This window comes from Ursus americanus, chromosome 32 (genome assembly GCF_024610735.1).
Source record: "Ursus americanus isolate L20-20 chromosome 32, mUrsAme1.1.p, whole genome shotgun sequence".
NCBI lineage: Eukaryota > Metazoa > Chordata > Mammalia > Carnivora > Ursidae > Ursus > Ursus americanus.
In genome coordinates this window covers 3,027,484-3,054,437 of record NC_142158.1, presented here as the reverse complement: position 1 = coordinate 3,054,437, position 26,954 = coordinate 3,027,484, and the positions used below count along the sequence as shown (strand labels likewise).

At 41.6% G+C, this 26,954-nt stretch overlaps 1 protein-coding gene across 2 annotated transcripts; it reads right to left on the bottom strand.

Annotated features, from left to right (window-relative positions):
* Positions 1-807: 807 nt before the first annotated feature.
* Positions 808-26,875, bottom strand: SLC17A3 (solute carrier family 17 member 3). 2 transcript variants are annotated; one of them, XM_045800467.2, is made up of 13 exons: positions 26,490-26,874; positions 19,061-19,170; positions 13,562-13,773; positions 13,125-13,358; positions 12,952-13,039; positions 7,988-8,074; positions 4,010-4,134; positions 3,728-3,889; positions 3,314-3,443; positions 3,076-3,223; positions 2,697-2,787; positions 1,702-1,838; positions 808-1,618 (listed from the first exon to the last, which is right to left on the bottom strand). In XM_045800467.2, the coding sequence occupies exons 2-12, from the start codon at positions 19,140-19,142 to the stop codon at positions 1,704-1,706; spliced, it is 1,494 nt and encodes a 497-aa protein (XP_045656423.2). In that variant the 5' UTR covers positions 19,143-19,170; positions 26,490-26,874; the 3' UTR covers positions 808-1,618; positions 1,702-1,703. The 2 variants fall into 2 exon arrangements, with proteins under 2 accessions (XP_045656423.2, XP_045656424.2); XM_045800468.2 differs by lacking the exon at positions 3,728-3,889 and having other exon boundaries at positions 26,490-26,875.
* Positions 26,876-26,954: the final 79 nt, after the last annotated feature.

Here is a 26,954-nt window from a genome sequence, read left to right as displayed (position 1 = left end):
CGTGTGCTCTCTCTCTCAAAAAAAAACCCCAAACCAAAAAACGTGTCATATGTGGGACATCCTTATAGGAAGGGGAAATTTTGACAAAGAGACATGTGCAGAGGGAAGATGATCTGAAGACACGGGGGAAAGACATCTACAACCTAAGGAATTCCTGAGGCTCCCAGAAGAGAGGCACGGAACCGATTCTCCCTCAACACTCGGAAGGAACGAACTCCACTGCCAAATTCAGACTTCTACAACCGTGAGACAATAAATCACTGCTTTTATAGCCACCCAATTTGTTTCTTATTTCCATGCTTTTGTATGCATTGGGCTCCAGTGTGAGAAATCTTACCGTAAAAACAACCCATTTAGCTCAGGAATTCCTTGTGGAAGGAGATCCTTCCCTGTGCTCTTCTGCTTGGGATCAGAACCACTTGTGTGGTCTCCCCTAATGGCCTATTTGTCCCTCTGGTGTTGTGACTGAGGCAGTGCCCTGGCAGCCATTATGTCTATCCTCCATGTTAGACTAGAGAATAGTGACTGTGTCTAGTTTGCTCTCATGTCCCAAGGGTCTAGATTCTAGAAGAGCAAGACCTCAGTCATTGTCTTTGAATGTATTCAGATTGGCCTCTGTCTCCTTGCCCTGGTTTTTCACTCAGAACCAACCCATCACATCACCTCGACATGAAGTGACCTCATGGCTCTACCATCTACGTGGTAAGGATTACCACGGGAAGCAACCGAGGAAAGAGCCCTGGCCCCCTGCACATGCTCTGGCCCACTGATACGTACACCTTACCATTTTACAAAAATACTGCTCCGTTTCCCGTTTTGAGCTTTATATTTGATTCAACCACTGAAGTAGTTGGATCCCAGAAGGTAAATATGGCAGATTCACAATAGGTAATTTGAAGACAGTGTTGAAAGAGACAACTTACACAGGACTGGCAATGTGGCACAGGCCAAAAGAGACCTGAAGGGGAAGAGAGAAGCCACCGGAATGTGTGGAGGGATCAGTAGCTGTGAACTGTGAGGGAACAAACAGCCACCTGCAGATCCTGCAGGGAGGGACTTTAGGGGTAGATACTCCCTGTCCTCACTCTTCAGCCTCCACTGAAAATCCAGCAGGAGCCAGCGGACAAGGCAGTGTGGGTGCAAACCGTGCAGGTCAGCCTCTGGGGGGCCTCACAGGATGAAGAGGGGAACTTCCAAGGGGAGGGAGAAGTGGACCACGTCCAGTCCAACAAATATCAATTAACATTCACGTTTACAAATAGGAAAACCATTGTCCTACTGAGGTTACTGCCCTGGATAAAGAGCTTCCAAACATTGCTTCCTGTTTGGAGATCCAGAAACTGTGAGTCTGGCCTATTGGCTCTGGTCCAGCAGTTCCTCCGAATCCACTGGTAATTCTATGAAGACGACAACTTTGTTCTTGGCTAGCACTTTATTGGCATTTTCGTTCTTCTTACATTTTCCTCAAAAAAAAAAAAATCTTAGTAACAAAGAATTGATCTCAGATTTGAAAAGAACTGCGGCAAATGAAATTCTTTCTGTTGGTCTTTTCATCACCAAAGGCTTCTCATCTGTGAAGGAATGTGCCTGGTGATTTCCGTCCTATCAGGGTGGGAAACTAAGGAAGAAAAGTAACATAGAATTAAAAATTTAAATAGTGCTTCTCTGGTTAAATCCATAGACGAAATCACCATCCTTTACCTTCATAAACGAGTGAGTTTCCTCTCTTTAGCCCAATCTTGGACATCTGCATCTCCAAATACAAGGTAGAAGATCAGGCCTGATAGGTTAATGGCAAGCAACAACAGGAAGACATTTCTCCACCCAAATTCAGGGTCCTGAGGACACAAACCTCAAGTCAACATTACCCCTTCATCCTTTTCTCTATGAGACCATATTAGTAGTTTAGAAGACCATGTTTGCTAGTGGGTTTCTGCAGAAATTCATTCCCTGAGAGCAGCGTGGTAGTTGGATAGAAATAATACGTTCAAATAATATGTGCATTTGGAATAGTCTTAATAAATGGGATTTGGGGACCTTTACAATTAGCTTGCAGAACTGCATTTGTCACTGTTTACCAAAGTGCCCTACGTTTTCTCTGTGGGGCAAATCCTGACAACATCAAATATGCTGAGTGTTTTCTTCTTGCATTGCAATGACATGGTGGCCACGTTGCAGGCTTTGGAGTTAGACAGGTCTAAAAAGGAAGAATTCTGATTCTATATCCTCTTAGTGGAAATACTTATCCTATCAGATTTTTGGCTTAATCATCAGGAAGTGAGGGTAACAATACACCATCCTCACGATTGGTATGAGAATCAATAACCAAATGAGATTCCTGTACACAGGACACCTATAATCATGCCTGCATGTGTCACACATGCCAGCACGTCTGCTTTAATTATCCTTTTGCTTGGGGATGGTTGTGCAAATGAAAATTCCAGAGTGTTGCGGAAGACACGGCAAGTTGCACCTATGCATGGAATCAACATCTCATGACATCCGTGTGGCTGTGTCATTTCAGTTTTAAAGACTGAAAGAAATTGTTCTACAGTTTTCTTTCCCAGGTTGATCTTCATGACAAAGGTGACCCACGATATAATTGTATTTTCTAAAATGCGGATACCATCTTTATGCTACTACCTTTATAAATAGATTTGGCAGAGCATTTTAAGAATCTGTGACAAGAAAACTACCTGAGTGAGAAGAAACCCGTTGACAGAGGGTGCCAGGATTCCTGCCATGTATGCAAATGCTCTCGTGGTTCCCATGAGAAAACTGGAATGTCTGTGGGTGACAGGAATGTTCCAGGCTAGATCCAGAGATGCTTCACAGTGTTCTTCAGCCTTGCTCTTCTAATTACATCAAAAAGGACTTGCGTTGTGGTTGTTCAATGAGAGGCACTGAGACAAATCGATAATACCCCTCCCCCCACGCACCTGAAAAAATGGCCACAGGATCAACTGCGATCCTTGCCTGTGATTTATTTCTTCCCAAAGTTTGGGGCTCCCAGAAAGCTTCGGGCTAAATCTTTTTCAGAGTACGTGAAGATAAGAGTGGAGATCACCGTCCTACCTTGGAGCAACATCTAACGCATTGATAGAGACCCCTGACTGACAGATGGGGCCTAGTCCGCAAGAGAGTGTTAGGAGGGTCATTGTCGTGATGTAGCTGGGGGTGAGGAAGGGCAGAACCGCAAGGAGCACTGAAGGTGGGAAATTTCCTGAGGAATGTGGAACAAATTGAACAATGAGATACATCTTTGGCTCTTGTATGCTTTGTGAATCATCCGACCCTCAGGCTCTGTTCTTACCTAGAAATGTGGCAGCTTTCCTCACAGTAATGAGCCTAAAGTTCTTGGTCAGGAGGAAATCTGCCAGATGGCCTCCCAGGATCCCAGTGACCCAGGCAATGATAAAGGGAAGGGCAGACAGGAACCCATTCTGAGGGGGAAAAAAATTAAACCATCATAACTGGGGCAGTGAGCCCACACCTTTTGTTGATAAACCACTGGTCATCATACTGACAATCCTGAAATCTCACTCTTAAGAAAGTCATCACCTCTTCAGTCATACCCTTAGAAAAGCTACTGGCATTACTGTTAAATATTAGATTATTTAGTTGTAGGTGGTAAAGGATAAATTTTTCTGGAAGGAATGATTTGTGAAGACAAAGTGATTGGTGGGTCGTGCGTACTGGAGAAAGGCACGGAAGGAAATGCACTCACATCTCTTACGTTAATGTTGAACAGAAAGCTGATGTAAGTCGGTGTATACACAATCACTGTGACTATCAGCCACTGATGGCTGAAGCTGCAGACAAACATGGACCAAAGCGGGAGCGACCTGAGCATGGCCTTGATGGGGAGAGGCTGCTTACAAGGGCTGACCTGAACACAAATGTACTGATTAGAACAGTGAGAGCTGAGACGGGCTCACGCATGCGCCTCAGGCACCCCGAGAAATCCAGAGGCTGACACAAGATCTCTGGAGATGGTTGGAGTCCTTACCTGTATCTGGTGGGCCAAGGAGGACAGGATATATTCTTTCTCTGTGACGTTTATCCATGGGTGAGACACAGGGTCATCGTAAAGCAGAACAAACCAGAGAAGGGAGTAGACACAGCCCATGGCTCCTGCAAGCAGAGCGTAACATTGGTAACTGAGCTTGGTTCTGCTTTCTGGGGAATTTCTTTTCTGTCGGGACATTTTCAAGGACAGGTCCTGGGAAAAGCCCTTGCTCATAATATCCCCTTTTCATTTCTCAAAAAAATTCACATGAATATCACAGCTTTCTAGAACGCTTTTTTCTTTCTTTCTTTCTTTCTTTCTTTCTTTCTTTCTTTCTTTCTTTCTTTCTTCTTTCTTTTTTCTTTCTCTTTCATTTCTTGATTTTTTGTGCAAATGAAAATCACAGACCCTAAGGATGGCAGGAAACTTGGTAATTCAACCTTTTTAATATTACCAAAGGAAAACTATTTCTTTTAACACTTTTGACACCAAATGTGTGGGTTTTCCCCACGAAGAAATTCTCCAATTCTCTGTAGACACCAGCGTGGCTCAATTTTGGCATTAAGTATTGGTCATTAGCACAGACCCCACAGGGTGAGGGCGTGGTCTCACAGGACTGCTCCTCCCCCCACTTCAGATGCCAGTCACAAGCAGTGGGGCCCTGGATTACCCACACTCTGACTTGACCACACAGTTCGGGGTTCCTACAACCCCCCTCTCAGTTTTGATAATTAATTGGAACAAAGTCAGCTCACAAAGGGCAGGGAAACATTTGCTTATGCTTACCAGTTTGTTATAAAGGCTATTATACCGGACAGAGATGAACAGCCGGATGAAGAGATACACAGGGCACGGTCAGGAAGGGTTCTGAGCACAGGAGGGTCTGTCCCTGTGGAGTTGGGATGAGTCACCCTCCCAGCACGTGAATGTATTCACCAATCTGAAAGGTCTCAGAACCCCACAGTTTAGGGACTTTTATGGAGGCTACAAAACATAGGCATAACCAAGTGTTAACTCATTGTGCAGCCTCCTTCCCTCCCGGGGGGTGGGGGGTGGGGCTGGAGGTTCCACACTTCTAATCAGGGTTTGTTCTTTCTGATAACCAGCCCCCATCCTGAAGCCATCCAGAGCGCCACCAGGAGTTGCCTCATTAGAAAAGAAGATCCCTCAGGAAATTGCAAGGGTTTTAGGAGCTCTGTGCCAGAAAGTGGGGCAGAGACCACATACATTTCTGCCGGCGTCCCATGAGCCATTGTAAAGGCGAAAGAGGTATTCTTACTTGCGTTTCCCTAACGATAAAGGGTGTTGAGCACCTTTCCCTGGGTTTATTTTTCCTCTCTCTATCTTCTTTGGTGTGAAGTGTCATTGTCCACTTTTAAAACATTTTTTGTTGTTTTCTTATGGTTGAGTTTTGAGAATTATTTACACATTCCGAATAAAAGTCCTTATTATATATGTGCTTTGCAAGTATTTTCTCCCTGTCTTTATTATCCTAATAATGGCTCATAAAGGCAAGTTTTTCACTTTGATGACATTCAGTCTATCAGTTTGTAATTCTATGGATCAAGCCTTTGGTGGCCTATCCAAGGAATCTTTGCCTAACTAAAGAACAAAGATTTTCTCAAATGTTTTCTTCTAGAAGGATACTAACTTTAGATTTTAAAATTAGGTCCAGAATTTATTTTGAGTTCTTTCTTTTTTAATTTATTTATTTGAGAGAGAGAGTGAGCGAGCATGAGTGGGGGGATGGGCAGAGGGAGAGGGAGGGAGAGAATCCCAAGCAGACTTCCTGCCGAGTGCAGAGCCTGACTCTGGTGATCTGACAACCCTCAGATCTCGACCCAAGCCAAAACCAAGAGTCGGACACTTATCTGACTGCGCCACCCAGGGGCCCCTGAGTTCGTTTTTGTATAGGGTACAATGGACCAGACACCATTGGGGTTTTTTTGTTTTTTGGTTTTGGTGTGTTTGCACATGAATATCCAATTTTTGAGCACCATCTGTTAAAAAGCCTATCCTTTCTCCACTGAATTCCCATTGCATCTTTGTCGGAAATCAGTTCACCTGTTGTGTGTGAGTCTGTTTAGGATTGCATTCTGCTCCACCGATCTATTTTCTACCTATATGCTAATACAACAATGTCTTGATGACATAATCTTATGTCTTGACATCAGGCAATGTTAGTCCTCCAACTTTGGAAGTCATTTGCAAAATAGTTTGGCTATTCTAGAATCTTTATTTTCATGAGAATTAGGTTTCAGTGCAAATTTCACATCTTTTGTCCTATTTATCCTTATGTTACATATTTGTTGATGCTAGTGAAAAATGGTACTGCTATCTTTAATTTAAACGTCCGATTCTTTCCACTTTGGCATGTCTAAAAATGTCCTTATTTTGCCTCTGAATTTTTTTTCCTCTGGCTCCAGAGTTCTATGTTGACAGATTTTTTTTCCTTGCAGGACTTGAAAGATGTTTCGCTGCCTTCTTCCTTGCATTGCTTCCAACAGGAAAGCTGCACCCCTTCAATGACCCTGTTTCTCTGTATGTAACGTGGTTTTTAGCTCTGGCTGCTTTTAAGATTCTATCTTTATCACTGGCTTTGAGCCATCTGACTACCGTGTAACTTGGTGTCATTTTCTCCGTGTTTCCTGTGATTGAGGCAAATGGATCTTCCTGGGTCTGTGAGTTTGTAGTTTTCATTGACTTTGGTGACTCTTCACTCATGATTTCCTCAAAGACTTCTTCTATTCTCCCATACCACTCCTCTTCTCTGAGCACGCTACTCTGTCCTGATGTTCTCGTTCACTATTACTGTTTTTTTCAGGGTGCTCCCTTCTGGATGATTTATGCTGCTATTTTTAGGTTCCCTAATCTATCCTTAACTCCATCCATATATTATAGTTTTCATCTCTAGAAGTTAGATTTCGGTCTTTTAAAAAAGATTTTTCCATGTCGCCACTTAACTTCCAAACAAATAGACTCAGGCTATAGCACAGTTAGAATAACTGTTTATTTTAATGCCCTTGTCTGCTAATTTTAACATTTGTGTCCACTCTGGGTTGGTTTTCATTGATTTTTTTAATTCTTCTTCTTCTGAATTGTGTTTTCCTGTGTTTTTTTTTCTATGCCTGGTAATCTATGATTGGAACCAGACCTTGTGAATTATACCTAGTTGGGTGCTGAATATTTTTGTCTTCCTATACATATTTTTGAGCTTTTGTCTGGTATACGGTTAAATGACACAGAAACAGTTTGATCTTTTAGGTCTTGTGTCATCATTTGTCAGAAGGACCCACCACAGTGTTTCCTCTGGAGCTAATTATTTCTCACTACCGAGGAAAGTCGATGGTGAGTATTCTGCCCAATGGCCTCTGAACTGTAAGTGTTTCCAGTCTGTCTTGTGGCGAGAGGCGCCATCTTTGATTCTCTGTAAGTACTGGATACTGTTCTTTAATCTTTCCCAGGGATTTTGTTTCCCTCTGGGCTCAGATGATGTCTTCACACCCGTGCCCTAATGAGTGCTCCACTTAGGATCAAGGTGGTGGTGGGGGGGCCTGCAGATAACTGGGTTTCCTGTTCCCTCTTTTCTGCCTCACACTCTCCAAGCTTTTAGCTTTGTCTCCTCGATTCTGTTTCTGTGGAGTTCCCTTTTCCTGTGCCCTGCCTCAGACCTCACCTCTCACATGTCATTGTTACTCACTGTCTTCACCCTGTTGGTGTTCAGTGTTTACTCTGCTTAGGAAGCTTGCACCTAACCCGGGTCCCCACACGGATGCACTTAATCTGAGACACAACCCACAGCAGTGGCCGCATGTCTTTCTTTCCTCTCTCGTGAACCACTGTTCTGCAAGCCTGTCCCCTGCAGCCTGCAAGGGAAGAGCACGCCCAACCATGTCGTGCTAATGTGTTATGGCGGGTTAAGAGCATCACAGACCGATACTTGGAAGAAGCCCTGGGGATGGGGAGACAGTAGCTTACCCAAGATATAGAAGGCAAAAGGCCACCCTAGGGTTTGGCAGATGATGCCACCCAGGAGGATGATGGTGAAGATTCCCAGTATCATTCCTGCAAAGAGACAGAGAGTAAACTGCAGGGCTCTGGACCACCATTGAAGAAACAGCAACAGAATGACAGATGTTAGCAACATCACCAACCATAATGAGACAGGCATATTGAAATACATTAACTCCAGATGTGTCACTCCACATGTTCTCCTGAGGACCCATTTTTCTGGCAGTTCTCCCAATAACATTGCAGATGACAGCTATGCTGCTTCCTTTCGAGCTATTTTAATTTTTAACTACACAAGTCATGTGACATATGCTTATTGTAAGAGTAAATTACCACAAAGAACCAAAGTTCCCCTCATGTGCCCCCCAACCCATTCCCACTCTGGTCTCTAATGTTAACCAGTGCCCATTATGTGGTATGGAGTTGCATGCCTTTCCTCTCTGCAAACGTGTATAATATATATTGACACACACACTTAGCTCTTTGTAAAGGCATTTATGCACCATGTAGACAGAAAGCTAGATTTGTCTGTGAAGGTGCCAATAACACTGTGTTAATTTCCCTGGCCTCACAGAGTATTCTCATACACAGTAGGGCACACTTCCTTTTTACAACTTTTTCAAAACTAGGCTATTATTTCTGAACGTAGATTGAATCATCATTTCTGAACATAAGCATATATTTTTTTTGGTACAATAGAATAACATCAATGGACTTGCTCAAACACTTTGTGCATTTTTCATTTTGATAGACACTGTTAAAGTATCTTACAAAAAGCCTGTACGAAACTAAATAGTCAAAAATACTGTTTTTTTCCCTCATCTCCTTGAGAACATTGGACATCTCCAAGTTTCCAAAAAGTCTTCCAAATATGAATGAAAACAGTATCTCATTATTTCCTATTTTGGGTGAAGTTGAGTATCTTTTCCTCTGTTTATAATTGTTATTTCTTCTGTGGACAGGGAAAGGCAGCATTTGAAAGGAGGCTGCCTGTCTTCAGGGCACAATAGATGAAGATAGAAATCAGTACCTTCTCCACCACAAAGTCCACCAAATCCTCACGTTCCCCTTGAACGCTCTGCCTTCATGCCAGTTACAGTAGGGGACAAGTTTCTGATCCATCCAAGACCAGATCCCTCTAGTCCCCTGGACCACGTCTCCTCCAGTCTAGCCCAGGCCCAGGCCACTGCGAGGATACACCCTCGCGTGTGTACCCTCACTTAATTCCTCGGCTCTCAGTTCTCACCCATCCACATACACACACTTATCTTCCTTCATACAGCCTGGGCTCCAAACCAAACCAAACTTTCCACCTCTTCAGAATGCCCTCCATGTACTTTGACAGTTTTCTGCTTCTTTTCAGGGCAAAACTTCTCCAAATGTTGTGCTTCCTCCCTCCGCTCCCTGCCCTTCCACCCTTGTCAAAGCCTTTAAAGACCTCAGGCTCACCAAATCCACAATCATTCTCTCCAGGCCAGCATTAGGTGGCTCCATTGACCCGTCACCTCGGACTGAATGCTGTCCAAGGGCCCCTGGGAGGCTCCCCAGTCCCCTCTCCTTCTCCTCTGTCTGAAGCCCAGATCTTAGAGGGTCATGGGGGCTATTTCGTTGGGTTTCTTCTCTGGGTGATCACATTCAACCGAGGACTTCGAATACCATCTGTATCCCGAGAAATTTTGGTATGTCTTGTTATCTGTCATATTTCTGCTGAATTCCAGACTATAATTTGATCTCCATTCATAGTTCATAGCCAACCCTTGATTTACATATATTGTAGATTAATGCTCAAATCTATCACCTGTCTATGCAATTTGTTCCACGTATGCATGTGTATGTGTGTATGTGTACCTTAAGTATATGCTTTCCTTTTCTGACCTTTATGAAAGTGATATCATCCTGGCTGTTCTCTTTAGGACATTGCAATGTGTACCTTAAATGTGTTAATTTACCCCATTTGCATCTTACATCTCACTCTATGTTTTAGAGTAGCTCGACTGGACAAGTATAGCACCTCATTTGGCCTGTGAACCCATCTGTACTATGACCGCTGGGATAGCTTGCCAGGTAGTGTACTTGGGACCAACATTGCGTCAAGGTGATTTTCCACCATGATAGCCATGCTTTGTTCATTCAACATTTGTGTTTCTAACACTTAGCTGTGTTGCTTTATGCAACTGCAGGGTGTGTTTGTTGTTGTTGTTGTTTCACTTTCACGTCTGTATAATGCTGCATCGTCTTCAGACTATTTGTGTGTGCGTGTTCCTATCACCTCAAATATGAGCTGCCAGTTCTGTTTTATCTGTTTAGTCTTCTTCCCTTAAGTGGCTACAAAGTTTCCTGTGTATAAATGTGTCTTTGTGGTTCCCTGGAGAGGAAGATAGAGTATGTTTTATCCCAGAGGCTGACAGTACCTGGGCCCTTCCACTGTTGGGTGTTTTTCTGGGAAGTCTTCCTTCAGCCTCACGGGCTGGGTCATCTTATTCACCAGTACAGGCTGCTGAGAATCCCCAGAATGACCAGAAATGGCCATTTCTGTAAGAACTAGTGAGGCAGGTGGGTAGGCTTAGCCCACTTCACCTGCAGACGGGTTCCTCCAATGGCTTCCTGTGGGCGCCTCAGACAGCCATTGGCTTTGTGTTTTCTGAACCAGAAAAGGTTTCTAGAGGCCAGTAAAGACTACCTGTTTGGGGACACTAAGATATTCCCCTAACGCCAAAAACAAGGAAGTCTCTGGCACTTGCAGACTTGTGGATTCTTAAGACTCTCCTAGACAGTCAGTTGACCTATTCCAGTAACTCCACGCCTATATAACTGAAAATGAGAGAGAAGGGAGCTGCCACTTTTAAAAGATTACTGTCTTCCTTCCAAGATTTAAAACTTTTCCTCCATGCTTTCCATCTCCTGATTCTTGTATTGTATTCTGGGATAATCTATCAACTTATTTGTCCAACTTGCTAATTTGATGGTCGTCTCCCTTCATTTAGGTACTCAGACCATTCATTGCAGTTAAAAATATTAGCAATTATATTATTTTATCAATAATTATTTTATAGCAATCTATTTTCTAAGTTATTTTTTCACATTTTTAATTGAAGTATAGTTGACATATGTTAGTTTCACTGTACAATATAGTGATTTGACAATGATACACATTGCAAAATACCACAGTAAGTGTAACCATCTATCACCATACAATAATATTATTGACTCTATTCCCTATACTGTACTTTTCATTCCCATGATTATTTATTTTATAACTGGAAGTTTGTATCTGTTAATCCCCTTCACCTATTTGACCGGCCCTCCCACCCCCACCCGCACCTCTGGCAACCACTAGTTTGTTCTCTATATTTATGTGCCTGTCTCTCTTTCCTGTTGTTATTGTTATTTGTTTGGTTGGTTGATTTTTTAGATTTCACATATAAGTGAAATAATATGGTAATTGTCTTTCTCTGTCTGACTTGCATCACTTAGCATAATAAAGCTCTAGGTCCATCCATGTTTCTGCAAATGGCAAGATTTCATTCTTTTTTATGACCAAATAATGTTCCCTGATGTCTATACCACATCTTCCTCAGCCACCCATCTATCAGTGGACACTTGGTTTGCTTCAAAATCTTTTGCTATTGTAAAGATTGCAGCAGCAAAGATATGAGTGTGCAAGTATCTTTTGTACGAATGTTTCCATTTTCCTCAGGTAAATACCTGAAGGGGAATGACTGGATTGTATGGGACTTTTATTTTTAGTTTTTTGAGGAATCTCCATACTGTTTTCCATGGTTGCTGCACCAATTTACATTCTCAGTAATAGGGCACAAGGATTCTCTTTTCTCCACATCCTCACCAGCACTTATTATTTCTTGCCTTGTTGATACTAGCCATTCTGACAAGTTTTTTCTTTTTAAATAAATGTTATTATACATATTTTCTGTGATCTCTCCCATGTTATTAATAATGTAAAATTTTCTTTTAATTTCTTTTTCATTGGGTTCATTCTTACAGTTTTTGAGTTTGTTCTCTCTCTTTTGCACTCTTGGTTTCTTCCAAATGTTCACGGATTTGGAGGTGGAGGGTCCAATCCTTATTTATACTTAGAAGCGCCATTAGTCAGCTTTGATAACTGATGTGAATTTCCTTCATCCGAATTGGTGAACTATTCCCCTATTAGTGAATACAAGCTCTGGTGAGAGAAAATAATCCTCCAGAGTTGTAAAGGGCTCAATGGGAGGTATGAGGTCAGTCAGGTTGTGTGTGTGTGTGCGTGTGCGGCCTGTTTTCTGGGCTGAAGAGTGCTCATAAGTATCTGTAAGTTAGCTGGAGAGTTACCCTTCTTTTCTTACCTAGCACCTACTTAATCAATTTCATGTTTGTTAGCCCTATTCTTTCCGTTTTTCATTCTTCTCTGATGTAATGTAGACTTCTTTCTTCAGAATATTCATTCCAGATACACTGTCTAAGCAAATCATGATGAGAAAGCAGTTCTCAGAACAACAAAGAGCAATTCCAAAGAAGATTAAGTTGGATGCATACCTTATACATAAAATACTAAAATAGACTCCGACAAATCAGAAATTTAACTATAAAAAATGAAATCATGCAAGTTCAAGAAAAAACACAAGTGGGTGCTTTTATAACATTTCCATCTATGATTCAAAATCTAGAAGCCATTGAAGAAAAGAATGATCAATTTAACTACACAAAAATATTTTTTTTTCAGAATAGAAAAAATCATTATAAACAAAGTCATGTTACAAATGACAACTTGGGGAAAAACAACGAAAGTCATGTCACAGAGGATCCATCTCCTTAATTTATAAATACTTGGTCAACACTGAGGAGAAGACAAAGAAACATTCAATAGAAAAATTATCAAATAACCCAGTGTGAGAGTGTTGCATTGTAATGTACTCATTTCAGTTATGTGTTTTTACCTGATATGCCAATGGAGCAGAGTCGACTTCGTTCATGGGGAGGACCCCATTTCTCCCAAAGTGCAAACTGACCCCCAAATACTGATCCCTGAAATCAAAATAGTTAGAGATCTTGATGTGTGGTGCCATATAGAAGTTCCTATCCAGCTCATAGTTATAAAATATCTGGATACCTGGGCTAGGCTCTGGAGTGTTCGAGTTGCAATGAGGGGAACTAGTCCAAACTCAGCCGCCAGAGGGGTGAAGATATTGAGGATTGAGGATGCAAACAAAGAAACACCAACCACTCGCTTTGTTCCTACTCTTCCAGCCAGGTAGCCACTGAGAGTCAGTGTCAGCAACATGCCGTAGCTGGCAGAACCAAAGATGATGCCCTGAATTTGAGGGCTCCAGTTGTACACAGGGGCCTTATGGAAACAGAGAATGCTGGAGTGAGCCATTTGCAGGAAGGTGTTAACACAACAGAAAACACCTCTTTAGATCTTTCACTTGCTTTCAAATCACTATTTTCCCCAATGAAACTTTTTAACACAGAAGCTCTAAAAAAAAATAAACATACAAACAAACAACAGCAAAAACAAGAGCACAGCTTAAATCGTGCATTGCTTACCCCTGCAGGTAGACTGTCTGGGGTATCATTCAGGCCTCTAAATGAATCACCAGGCAGCCCCTCGGTGGAGCCATTGAACAGGAACCTATGGTCCGTGCTGTTGACCATGGCTACCATGGTGATGCTCATGACATTTTGCTGTGCTGTCGCTATGAAGTTGCAGATATGTATGATAAAGGCTACCCCATAGCGAGTGGAACATAAGTTCAGACCTGGAAATATTATACATGACATTAGTGCTTTCCTTATAAGCCATCATTTGTTTCTTGCAAGTTGTAATACCACAGGCCATCACCTGATGGTTTCAATGGCACTCTACTGGCTTTAGGAAAGAATACAAAAGGAGGAAATCACTGAGTTGAACCAAAGGTGTTTAATTTATTTTTATTAAAAAATTTTTTTTTAATTTGAGAGAGAGAGAGAGAAAGAGCACAAGCCAGGCGAGGGACAGAGAAGCAGATTCCCTGCTGAGCAGGGAGACGGACGTGGGACTCAATCCTAGGACTCTGGGATGGTGACCTGAGCCGAAAGCAAACGCTTCACCAACTGAACGACCCAGGCACCCCCAAAGGTGTTTTTGTACCACAGCTATAGAGACAGTGACTTGCTCTGAGGCATCTGTGTTTCCTATGATTCTGTCTCTCCCTGGGTTATTGTATTCTATAGTTGATGAAATTACTCAGAAGTAAGTACATATATAGTAAAATATACATTTTATATACATATAAATAAAATATGTATATGTACATATTTACATTTTGTAATTTAAATAAATTATATGATATATATTATATGTACTATATAATAAATTGTGTATATAAAACATAATTTTTTTAACTCTGAAGGAGTTGTTCCTTGGTGTAGATGATTATTCTTCAGGCATTGAGGACAAGCTTTCATTTAAAGTTTAAAATTAAGAGGTGCCTGGGTGGCTCAGTTGGTTAAGTGCCCCACTCTTGATTTTGGCTCAGGTCATGATCTTGGAGTTGTGGGGTCAGGCTCCATGCTCAGTGGGAAGTCTGCTTGAGATTCTCTCTCTCTCCCTCTCCCTCTGTGCCTCCCATCCCCCTGTGTACACTCTCTCTCTTTCTCTCAAATAAATAAAAAGATCTTTAAAAAAAAGATTCTCTCTCTCCTCTGCCCCCCCCCACTCCTGTGCTCTCACTGTCTTTAAAAAAAAAATGAAATAAAATAAAATAAAACAAATAAAGTTTGAAATTAAACCCCTAGAAATATTTTCTCAGGGAAATTGACAACCACAACTATGAAAAAATATAGCAAAAAAAAAAAAAAAAGAGTGGAAAAAGAAATGAGCACAGCATTCAAATCTGTTTTTGTATTTCTAGGAAAGATGGCTATTGCTGGGAAGAAGCTATTGCAATAATGCAGAAGACAAGTGAAGAATGTTGGACAGGGGTGGTAGCAGTAGAAGAGCAAAAATGTAATCAGATCCCAGGTGAATCCCCGGGGGGAGTCACACTAAATCATGATTTCAGTTTACAAACCACTGAAGGAAGGACACTGGAGAGGTCCTTGTTCTAAGAACAAGAAGACTGGTTCACTGAGGAAAGGAGTTCTGTGGCAAGAGAAGGCTTGGGGGGAGTGGGAATGATCAAGAGCTTATTATTGGACTGACAGAGATCCCTTTTAGGCACCCAAGGGAAGGCGTTGAGAATGTTGTTGGATACACAGCTCTAGAGTTTAGAAGAGATATAGAGCGTTGAGGTCTACGACTGGGCATTAGTAACCTACACATGATACTTGAAGCCATGATGTTTGGGAAAAGAGAACACAGAGGGAAGAGAACCAATGACTGACTCTGGGGCTTTCTAATGTTTAGAGAGGCCAAATAAGTGGGTACAACCAGCAAAGGAAACTGAAAGGGAATGGTCAGTGGGTTTGGAAGAAAACCAGGAGGGTGTGGTGACCTGGAAGCCAAGGGGAAAAGGGCTGCAGGGAGGAGGGGATCAGCAGGTGGGTCAGATGATCCTGATAGCTCATGTAGCATAATGACTAAGGAATAATTCATTTAATCCTCACACCAATCTTTTGAGGAAGCTACTACTACTATCCCCATTTTATGGGATGTACCTATGCTTGACATAAGTACAGAGAGACCAGCTAGAAGTGTAGTTCAGGTGTCTATGCTCTTAACCATTGTACCGCAAGTATATGATGGCTTTTATTTTGTCCTAGATAACTCCATGAGAATAGCTTTGCTGTAAACCAAGTGCACCCATCTGTGGGGTTTATATGGTTATATGGTGTGGAAAAGGAGGTCAACACTCTGTGTCTTCAAGAAGTCCTCAAAACTTCAAGGAAGGAGGTGCCTTGAGATAACAAAAGAGCATTACTTGCAAAGCCATACTGTTTTCTCTTTAAGTGCAGCACAAGACTTTGTAGTGAATGGCAGGGGAGGGGGAGGCAGAATTTGGACGAGTGAGAAGCTCAAATATAATATTTTTATAAAGGTTTCCCTCCTGATTCAGGGACGAGTGGTGACTTCTATGTCAATCAAATCAACTAATAATTTACGAGTTCTTGTGGTCTCTGATTTCTCCAAGTTGCCTTGGGGTCCTAGAGACCAAAGGCTACCGTAAAGTAGTATCAGCAAACCACGAGGCTAATGGCTCACGAATAAGTGGGTTGAACATTTGACTTATTAAATTGCTGAAATATTAACTAGAGGATATATTTAAAAGGCTTAGCCTGATGCTTGCTAGGTATTAAGTATTCCTTGCTACTCCATGTGTCCTTAAAGATTTCTGTCCTGTGTCCATTCTGAATGAATAGTTCCAGCCATGTCCACCTAATAGGTTGGTGCCAGTGTCATGCTGGCTATGAAATATTTTCAAGGATTACGCTTAGCTACATGAGAATGTATGAGTTTGTGTGTGTGTGTGACAGAGTGTGTGCAAATTAATAAATATCTTGGAGTTATCATATTTACCACTGGTAGAGAGCACTGATACCATGAAATCATGCACTTTTGAAACTGGAAGGTTATATCGAAGAACTCAATACTACTCTAATTGGAGTTGAGGAGACTTGTTTTTTAACTTGATATGACAAACAGATCCTAAGGTGACTCCAGTGGTGCTCACCTCGTGGTGTTCACAAATTTGTGTAATCCCCACCACTTGAATGAATTGCTTCCAGCCAGCACAAGTGGTGGGATACACTCTCATGATTACATTACATTATATAATACTCCATCTTAGCAAACTGAAGCTAGAGCCTTTTCTCATGGGCTTGATAAAGTAAGCAGAAATTTGGAGAAGCCCACATGGTAAGGAACTATGGGCCACCGCTAGGACAAGAGAGTGGCCTCTAGCCCAAATCCTGCCCAAACCAGGACCTTCAGCTGTATAGCTATAAGGAGATGAGTTCCCCTAACAACCTGAATGAGCTTGGAAGTCGGATCTTCCCCAGTCTAGTCACCAGTTGAGAATGCAACCTGGCCAACTGCTTGATTGCAGCCTTATGAGATGTGGAGAAGAACCGACTAAACCAAGGCATGTCTTAAACTCTGACCCACAGAATCTATAACATAATAAATATGCATCATTTTAGGCCATTAAGTTTATGGTAATATGTTTCAGGAATAGAAAAGGAATACGGCTGGCAAAAAATAATAAAGATGAGTTATACATATTAATAGACTACACGAGAGGTTTTTTTGGAAGGGAGGGCAAGCATTGAAAGATATTTGGATGATGCAGCAATGAAATTTGTCACAAGAGTAAAATAAGCCATCAAAAAGCAGAAAAATCTAAGGAACAATAAAAAAACATGCAAAGAAATCATACAGTGAGTAAAGGACATTGTGGCAATTGATGGAGGAAAGCTAAATTCTATAATTCTGAGATAACTGGTTAAATATGTGGAAAAATAGAGTTGGAACAATATCTCTTAAATCCAAATAAAGTCTAGATATAATACAGTAGCAGTGCATTTTGTCAAATTAAAGATGCCATTAATTTTAAGATTTGTCATTTTTTGTTCTACTAAAACTCAATTGATCAACAAATCAAAAAAATCAAACTTAACAGATTCAAAACTGAATGCCTGAGCTCCCCTCCCCAGCTTGTTCCACCCAGATTGCTTCTCAACAATGGAAATTGTTGGATGGAAATTCCAACCTTCCAGATACTTTGTGATTATCCTTGATTTCTTTGTTTCACATCGCAGATCCAATCTTTACACTGAAAATGTGTATAGTATCAAATCCCTTCTCACCAGAGCCATTGTTATCTTTTGGTTTAAAGCTGTTTCCAGGAGGTTCTAGCTACCAAATCCTTGCTTGGATTTTTGCAATAGCCTTTAACTTGACTTCCTGCTTCCAGTCTATCTTCAATACAGCAATTGGAGTGTTCTAGTCATACCATAAATTAGATCGCCCCCTCTTCCACTCAAAATCTTCTATGTGGCTTCACTTTTATTCAGATGAAAAACTAAGGTCTCTGTAGTGACCACTGGAAATGAAATACTTATGCCCTTTGCATCAAAATTTTAATTTCTTATGAATAAACATTGAAGAAATAATAATTCTAACTGTAGACAAGCGTTATGTTAAAGGATGTTTATATATAATACATATATGTTATATATGTATAAAACATATATGTAAAATAGCTAAGTAGCAAAACAAACTCTATAACTTAAATATTCAACCACAAGAAGATTTTTCAGGTCAATAATGCTTTACCTATTGGACATATTGGAATAATAATATGTTTCCTTGGGATACCTGGGTGGCTCAGTGGGTTAAGCACCTGCCTTCGGCTCAGGTCATGATCCCGGGGTCCTGGGATCAAGTCCCACACTGGGCTCCTTGCTCACGGGGGAGGCTGCTTCTCCTTCCGCCTGCCTCTCCCCTTACTTATGCGCATGCTCTCTCTCCCTCTGACAAATAAATAAAATCTTTAAAAAAAATAAATAATTTGCATCCTTTAAGAAGAATGATTATTATAAAGCAATATGGAAAAGTATGTGTGGTCAAATTAAAATCGTCTTACTTTACCTAATTAAACAATACGGTTATATTTACAATATTACATGCAATGACAAGCAGAATATACAATACTAGTTGTATACAAATTTGGTAGCAATTATCAAAAACATGTAATTGCATATGGATCAAGATTAGAAGATAATCATCAAACATAAAAGACTTGTTTTTTATTTATCTATTTTATTTTATTTTACTTTTTCTTTAATTTGGTGGGCAGCAAAGCAAGGTATATTGCGCGATAGCAGAGTGATAGTACAAAGGTCCTGAGGAGGGTGGGACCCGAGAGGGTTGCCCAAAAGACTTGTTTTTTTAGTACAGTGGTATTTATTTCCTTCATATATTTGAAAAATGCCCACTAATATTACCTGATTTTAAAAAAGAATCAAACGACTTACAAGGTATAAATTCATTTCTTTGTATTATGACACTGTACATAAAGAATCCACCATAAAATCCTAAAACGAAGTAGTCGTGGTTGAGTTTACCTTTCTTGGGAACGAGCTTCTCATCCACTTGCATGTCTTGGGAGCATTTCCTCTTCCCAGCTGTGGCACTCAACTCTGCCATCGTGTTCTTTCCGCCTGTGGTTTTTCACCTATCAGGACAATATGCAACCCACAGGTGTCAGCCAAGAGAAAGAGACTCCATTGAAACATGTAAATGGTGGGGAACAAGCAAACCAAAGCCAGGCCATTCCATCTGGGTTGGGTATAGGAAGGGTCATTATTCCCTCTTGGCTTACGACAACAGGTGCACCACCCTTCAGGTGCGGAACTGTCTAGTACTAGGATCTAGAGTGTTCATTGTGTGCCAGTTTAAGGGTACTGGCTTTGGAGCTAGGCATTGCCAAGTTCAAATCCAAGCCCATGATTTACCTGATGTGCCAAATGCCACCAGAAGCAAATGTGTATGTTTCAGTTTCTTATCTGTTATTAATAATAATCAGCAGCACAATTGCAGCAGCACCTTCATCAAGGATGACAAGGGTTCAGTAGACTGTGCATGACTGGCACTCAACAAGTGGTTTTTGCGTGGTTTATTGTCATCCTTGTTGGGGCCACCACACATGTGGGTCACCCCAGAGCTGTGCTCTTCTGGAATCCTCTACCGTACCCGAGAACCTGGCTTCTAGTGCCCCTGATGATTCCCATATGGCTTCCCCATTTGACCCACTGAGAGTGTGGCTGTACATATGCCACTAATACTTGGGGACCATATTTGCATGATGTGATGATACCATTTTAATCCCATATTATTTCTGGCCACAGATGTTGAAGTGTCTACAAAGTTCTGGAAATAACTAACATGGAGATCTTGATACTAGTAGTTGTTTGGGGTCCCTACAATTTGGACCCATGACTGCCTGAAATGAACAATGTTTCTGTCATAAACAAGATCTATTTGGTTTAAAGTTATAAATATCTGCTTGTTTAATTAATAGGTAGTTGGGATTGTGAAGTTGGTTTTAACTGACCCATAGCATGAAAAAGTGAAACCATGTATATAATCCAGCAGGGAAGAATGGACATAAAACTGGATGATCAAAATGTCATTCCTTAGCAATTGGGTCTGAGATCAAAAATAACTCCCACATGTTTGAATACACCCCATTTTAGCCGCCACGAATGGAGGCTTAAGACTCTGAGTCCTCTCAGCTTTTAACGTTGGATCCTGTTCTTAGTTTTCCCTTCCTTAGACTCTTTGATGAGGGCTACATGACATCTGACCATTGTCTCACCAAGAAGTTCAATAATTTCTGGATGGGGGGGCGGTCATTTTTTTGTAGATGCACCTTACACGGAGGTCCTAAAAAGAAAAATAAGACAACCAAAGAGGCATCCTCAGGAATGTTAATTTATATAGGGAAAAAATATATAAATAGACAAAGGCATGGCAGAACCTGAATTAAGATAGGAAAATAAGAGAACCCAAGAGGCAAGTACAGTGGAAGGCAGTGGGTACTAGAGTCAGCTCACGTGGGCCCACAAAAGCAGACTGTTACAGTTTTAGGAATTTTGCAAGCTGGTTGTTGAAAACAGCAATTACTGGCAATTAAATTATATAAATTCAGAATTAAATAAATTATACTCTTAAAAGGTAAGAAATGTTTACAGCTCATGACTTTGTAATTATTTCACTGCATTTTACTCTCAGGTACACTCTTGGGATCATTCCCATCTCCTGCACCTATATGGTGGGAATATGATATAAAGGCATGCTGCTGCATATTTCTTCCTGACGCTGAATTTGGTGATGTCATGTTAGTAGCTTGATATTGGCCACAATTGAAGATTTCACACACACACACACACACACACACACACACACACACACAAAGGCAAATGCTACAGATTTGGGCTTGATTTGTTGATTTCCTGGACTTAAGAAATTTATTAAATAATATTATGTTAGAGCTAGACTCATTATTGATGAAGTGAGTGATGTTTTTGCTTAATTAGTTATTAATCAAAAATTTACTTGTAGTCTAATTTTGTGGCACTATGGTTGATGAAAATTCAGAGTGAATTCTGCAAGAAATAGAAAATCACACTGAAGTTATAGATGGAACTGGAGAACAGGTAAGCATTTTAACTTGAAACATGTTATTTTTAAAATGATATAAAGATATTAGTGTTATAAATTTTATGTTAACCCTCAAGTGGTATTATGAATTTTATTAACATGAAGTTAAATTGGACAATTTATGCATTTTGTGGATAGTAACATAGAATCAATCCCTGTAACTATATAAAAAGCTAAACAATGGAAAAGGGGAACCCTCTTACACTGTTGGTGGGAATGCAAGCTGGTGCAGCCACTCTGGAAAACAGTGTGGAGTTTCCTCAAGACATTAAAAATAGAGCTACCCTGTGACCCAGCAATTGCACTACTAGGTATTTGCCCCAAAGATACAAATGAAATGATCCAAAGGGGCACCTGCATCCCAGTGTTCATAGCAGCAGTGTCCACAACAGCCAAACTGTGGAAGGAGCCAGGATATCCTTCGACAGATGAATGGGTAAAGAAGATGTGGTACAGGGGCGCCTGGGTGGCTTAGTCATTAAGCGTCTGCCTTTGGCTCAGGGCGTGATCCCAGAGTCCTGGGATCGAGCCCCACATCAGGCTCCTGTGCTGGGAGCCTGCTTCTTCCTCTCCCACTCCCCCTGCTTGTGTTCCCTCTCTCGCTGGCTTTCTCTCTCTCTGTCAAATAAATAAATAAATAAATAAATAAATAAATAAATAAATAAATAAATAAATAAAATCTTTAATAAAAAAAAAAGAAGAAGATGTGGTACATATATAGAATGGAATATTACTCAGCCATCAGAAAGGATGAAATCTTACCATTTACATCGACATGGATGAAACTGGAGGGGGTTATGCTAAGTGAAATAGGTCAATCGGAGAAAGACAATTATCATACGGTTTCACTCATATGTGGACTATAAGAAACAGGGCAGAGGATCACAGGGGAAGAGAGGGGAAAACTGAATGGGAAGTCATCAGAGAGGGAGAAAAACCATGAGAGACTTTTAACTCTAGGAAACAAACTGAGGGTTGCTGGAGGGGAGGTGGGTAGGGGGATGGAGTAACTGGGTGATGGGCATTAAGGAGGCATGTGCTGTGATGAGTACTGGGTGTTTTATGTGACTGATGCATCACTGAACACTACATCTGAAACTAACAATGTACTTTATGTTTGCTAACTGAATTTATATTTTAAAAAAGCTAAACAACAATAAAAAAATTTGGACTACTGTAATTCAGAGTGCTGAAGCTGGGGATGATTCCAGTTTGATGCATATAATTTGTATGAGAGAGCAATAATTCAACAGTAGATCATCTATGATATTTAATGACAACAAATATATTGAGAAGAACCGGCAGATTGAGATTCAATTTCATTTGTCAAATTGTGCTTGAGTTTCAAGCATAGGTTGCCTACAGACACAGAGTTTAGCAACAGTACATGAAAGTTTTACACTTTAAAAATATAAAATGTCTGTTTGTTAATGATACCTCAATAAACCTGGGGAAAAAAAGTATTCTATGGGAATCAATTGACTATATAGAACTTAAATTAACAGTATTGTGTATTTTATTATTATCCACAGACTGTGTGCCCCTGATTCTTTCTATCAGTAAGATTTATAATATACCCATCTGTGCTGGCACGTGCATTTCCCCCCCTGGAAAGTCAGTTGTGAAATATTCACCAGCATGCCACCAGGGTAAGGAAACCCACCACACATCTTCCCCTTGGGCCCCTGTACTTAGTGCAATAATTTATTGATGAACCTATGTTTTTGATTTGGCCACCAGCATTTAGACATTTTCCTAGAGTGCTTTCTATCACTTCACACTTCTCTTTCTGGAATTTATAGGGAAGCGTGTCCCCCCCCCCCTCCGCCGGAAGCCAAGGGCCAGTTTCCCTGTGGAAGGAACAGATATGAAATCTGGTGCCTGGGATGCATGTTCATTCCTATTTTTCGTTCTAGCATAAGATACTTGGGCCAAACTCCTCTACAAAAATGAGTATAAAAGGAGATTCATCAGGCCCTCCAACTTCCCACAGAGGTGATGGTTCTCACTGGAAAGAACAATAAGGTGGGTTCCATCCTACACAAGCACTGTAATTAAATTCCAAGTGTTATTCAATTCCACTGACCCATGGCTCCTGGACCAATTCTGGGAAATAAGGATCCTTACGTGCACCTGGAGCTTGTTGGCGTCTCCAGGGCTGATGCGATCTGATCTGTGTAATATGCTGCCCATTCTGTGGTTTATGAGCAAACAGGTCATTGCCTGCCTGGACAGCATGCTTCACACTACCTGGATTCCATGTCCTGCAATCTCCTTTCCACTGTGCTCTGCACCGTTTTCTGGGACCCCGTGAGAATTGGAGGCTTGAGTCTCATGAACTGAGGTCTGTCAGTGACATCCTATCCGGCCAAACTTTGAACATGATGCCGTCATTATTTCACGGACAAGCAAAAACACAGAGCAGTTCCAGAGTGATCTAGAGATTGAGGTTATTTGATTCTCTGCTTTCATGCCTGGACCACTTAGCAGCTGGCCTCTTAAGGTGGAGAGCGATTTCCCATCAGCTGGGTTTGATGCTAAATTTCACTGTATGAAAATATTATGGGATGTCATATTCCTGGTTTACCACAACTTTGCCTATTCTCGAAGGTGCGCCTCTTGGGCCTGTCTATCACGACAGGACTGAGTTCTCGAGCTCTCCAGCTCTGAGTCTGTTCATGCAGGATGGCAGCCCTGGTGAACCCTCTCTATTTTGTGGACAATATTGGTCCATTTTCAAGTTACTTTCAAGACTTACACACATGAAATAGAATCTCAGTATTTATTAACAGTGTGCTCAAAAGATCTGCTTTCACACTATTGGGTATTTACCCCAATGATACAGACGTAGTGAAGAGAAGGGCCATATGCACCCCAATGTTCATAGCAGCACTGTCCACAATAGCTAAATTGGGGAAGGAGCCGAGATGCCCTTCAACAGATGACTGGATTAAGAAGATGTGGTCCATAAATATAATGGAATTGTGACTGGATTAAGAAGATGTGGTCCATAAATACAATGGAATATTACTCAGCCATCAGAAAGAACGATTTCTCAACATTTGCTGCAACATGGACGGCACTGGAGGAGATAATGCTAAGTGAAATAACTCAAGCAGAGAAAGACAATTATCATATGGTTTCACTCATTTATGGAACATAAGAAGTAGGAAGATCAGTAGGAGAAGAAAGGGATAAAGAAAGGGGGGTTAAACAGAAGGGGGAGTGAACCATGAGAGACTATGGACTCTGGGAAACAAACTGAGGGCTTCAGAGGTGAGGGGGGTGGGGGATTGGGATAGGCTGGTGATGGGTATTAAGGAGGGCACGTATTGCATGGTGCACTGGGTGTTATATGCAAGTAATGAATCATGGAACTTTACATCAGAAACCAGGGATGTACTGTATGGTGACTAACATAATAAAAAAATATTATTAAAAAAAAAGAAGATCAGCTTTCACAGAAGCAGAAACTTAAATAATAACTCAGGTAAAGTAATCTCAAGTACACGTAGCCTTCTACTATCTCTATTCTAGACCTCCGGGACATGCCTTGTCTGGGAAACCTGAATGCCCAATCCTAGCCAATGTGACCATATCTATGATCATCCTCCCTGGAGACTTTATAAGCATTTACTCACACAGCTAAGCAGGTGGTTGGGCACAGGCAGTGAATAGGAGTCCATATAAGGGAAAGTTCTGAGAGCACTTGGCTGCCAAGAAAGCATGTAAACAAGCATCACTCCAGTAAAGCTTGGTGACCTCAAAAAGGTTTTGTGGCAGGATGCTCCATTAGTGGGGTTGCAATGGTAGCAAGTCGCACCCTGGCTAGCCTTCAAGGCCTAGGACTGTGCAAAAGAAACAACTTACACGTGACACACACATATTATATATCAGTGTGTCATATATGTGTTTTGTATGTTGTATATGTTTTGTGTGTGTACATATGTACGTGTATATATACACATATATGCGTATATATGAAAAATTTTTAAAGATTTTATTTATCTTGAGAGAGAGAGAACTTGTGCACACAAGGGGGGTGAGGGGCAGAAGGAGAGGGAGAAGCAGTCTCTCCTCTGAGCAGGGAGCCCGATGCAAGATTTGATCCCAGGACCCTGGGATCATGACTTGAGCCAAAGGCAGACGCTTCACCGACTGAGCCATCCAGGCAACGCATATGCGATTTTTTTTTTTTAAACAGCAAACTTGATTTTCCACTACTGCCCAGAAAATTGCTGGTTCCCTGGGTCAGAGACTATATATGGCACCCTGAGAAGTTTCTGCTTTGAAGAATGTTCATAGGGAATCACACTGACGGTCAGCTTCCTGCAGACCATTAGGTTTGAAGGCTGTGGGTGTCCTGCTAACAGCATCCTACTTACACATCTGTGAAGTCTCGAGTACCAGCAAGAAGCTGCAGCTCCTACATTGCTGCCTTGCGGACTCTCCCTGACTAACTCCTCTCAACTGCCCTCAGCCCACCCTCCATCTTTCGCTGACCTCAGTGACCCTCATTGTCCCATCTCTACATTTTTCCCCTTCCAGCCCCCGCCATCTTGGTTTGGTTAGCTTTCCCTCATCTCCTGCTTCATGACTCAGTGTTCCTCTAGATGCCGTCTTGGACCAGAGTCACCTCAGTCCTGTCCCTGTCAAAGTCCTGGATCCTAGTTCACGTGGGAGGGAAATCAAGGGGGCAAACTTGATTCCAAAAGGCTGGAGTCCTTCAGGACCCCAGGAATTGCCTGTTGCCGCCATGAGCCTGTCCGGGAGAAAAGCCCAGTACAGACTTCTTGGTGGCAGCGAATCTTCATGTAGGGGATGGAGATGTGGTTGCCCATTTTTTCTTCTCTGAAATATTTCTTTGCAACCACCCTGCAGCTCTTCCTGTGTGTCCCACCCGCTGTGGGTGTAACGAGTTATTCTAGCTGCTGTTGCGAACCACTGTACATCAACCCTAGATGGAGATGTTGACCCTCTTTGTCCAGATCAGACAGTTGGTAAATAAAAGAGCTGATACTTATTGACGAGCCCCTGAATTTAATCCCCTAAATTCAGCTTTTAATCACTGCACGAGAGTGCCTGTTCCTTGGAAATGTCTTGCACAGCTGACATTTTACGCATGTTTACGGATGGTCAGACACAAAGCTTCGGCTCCCTGCTTACACCTCTCTTCCCCCTGCCTGGTGAAGAAAATAGGAGTTTTCACTCACCTTTTTAAAAATCAGTATGAGAAAAACTAGGACTCGGGGAGTACATAAAAATTGTCAGTTGTTACACAGAAGGGACCCTTGGAGGGTTTTCGTTTCAACACCGGGGTGAGCGACTTACCGACTTCGTGTCTGAGGGAGGACGTCAACTGAGGACCTGCTCTTCCTTCAGGCTCGGCCCTTTGCCTGCAGGCAGAGTGAGGAGGATTCTTCGCTACCCTGGGGCTGGAGCTGCTAATCATTAACAAGATTCATCAAACTAGAGATGGAAGGGAAAGCACTTCTTGTCCTGCAGCCTCCAAGGAAGTTTCCAGAAATGTGTGCCTTGAGAACCTGGAATCCAAGCCTCTCCTCAGCTCCACCTCCTTCTCTGCTGATGTGAGCGGCTCGAGTCTGCTCAAAACCTGAGGTGTGTCCTCTAGTTGTGGTCTCTTTAATGACTTCAGTTCTGTCCTGAAAAGGTTAAAGAAAAAAGAGATTATAATTAAATACAGAAGTTGGATACGTTTTTCTTCTTTGGGCTTTTTTCCCTTTGAAATTTTGTTAATCTTTCTCTTTGAAACACATGAGATATAATATTACAGAT

Coding starts and splice junctions, on each gene's coding strand:
- SLC17A3 (XM_045800467.2), bottom strand. CDS start 19,142: ATGGCAGAGTTGAGTGCCACAGCTGGGAAGAGGAAATGCTCCCAAGAC. Junction 13,359..13,561: donor CAGACAGTCTACCTGCAGGG/GTAAGCAATGCA, acceptor TGTTTCCATAAG/GCCCCTGTGTACAACTGGAG. Junction 13,040..13,124: donor CACTCCAGAGCCTAGCCCAG/GTATCCAGATAT, acceptor TTTTGATTTCAG/GGATCAGTATTTGGGGGTCA.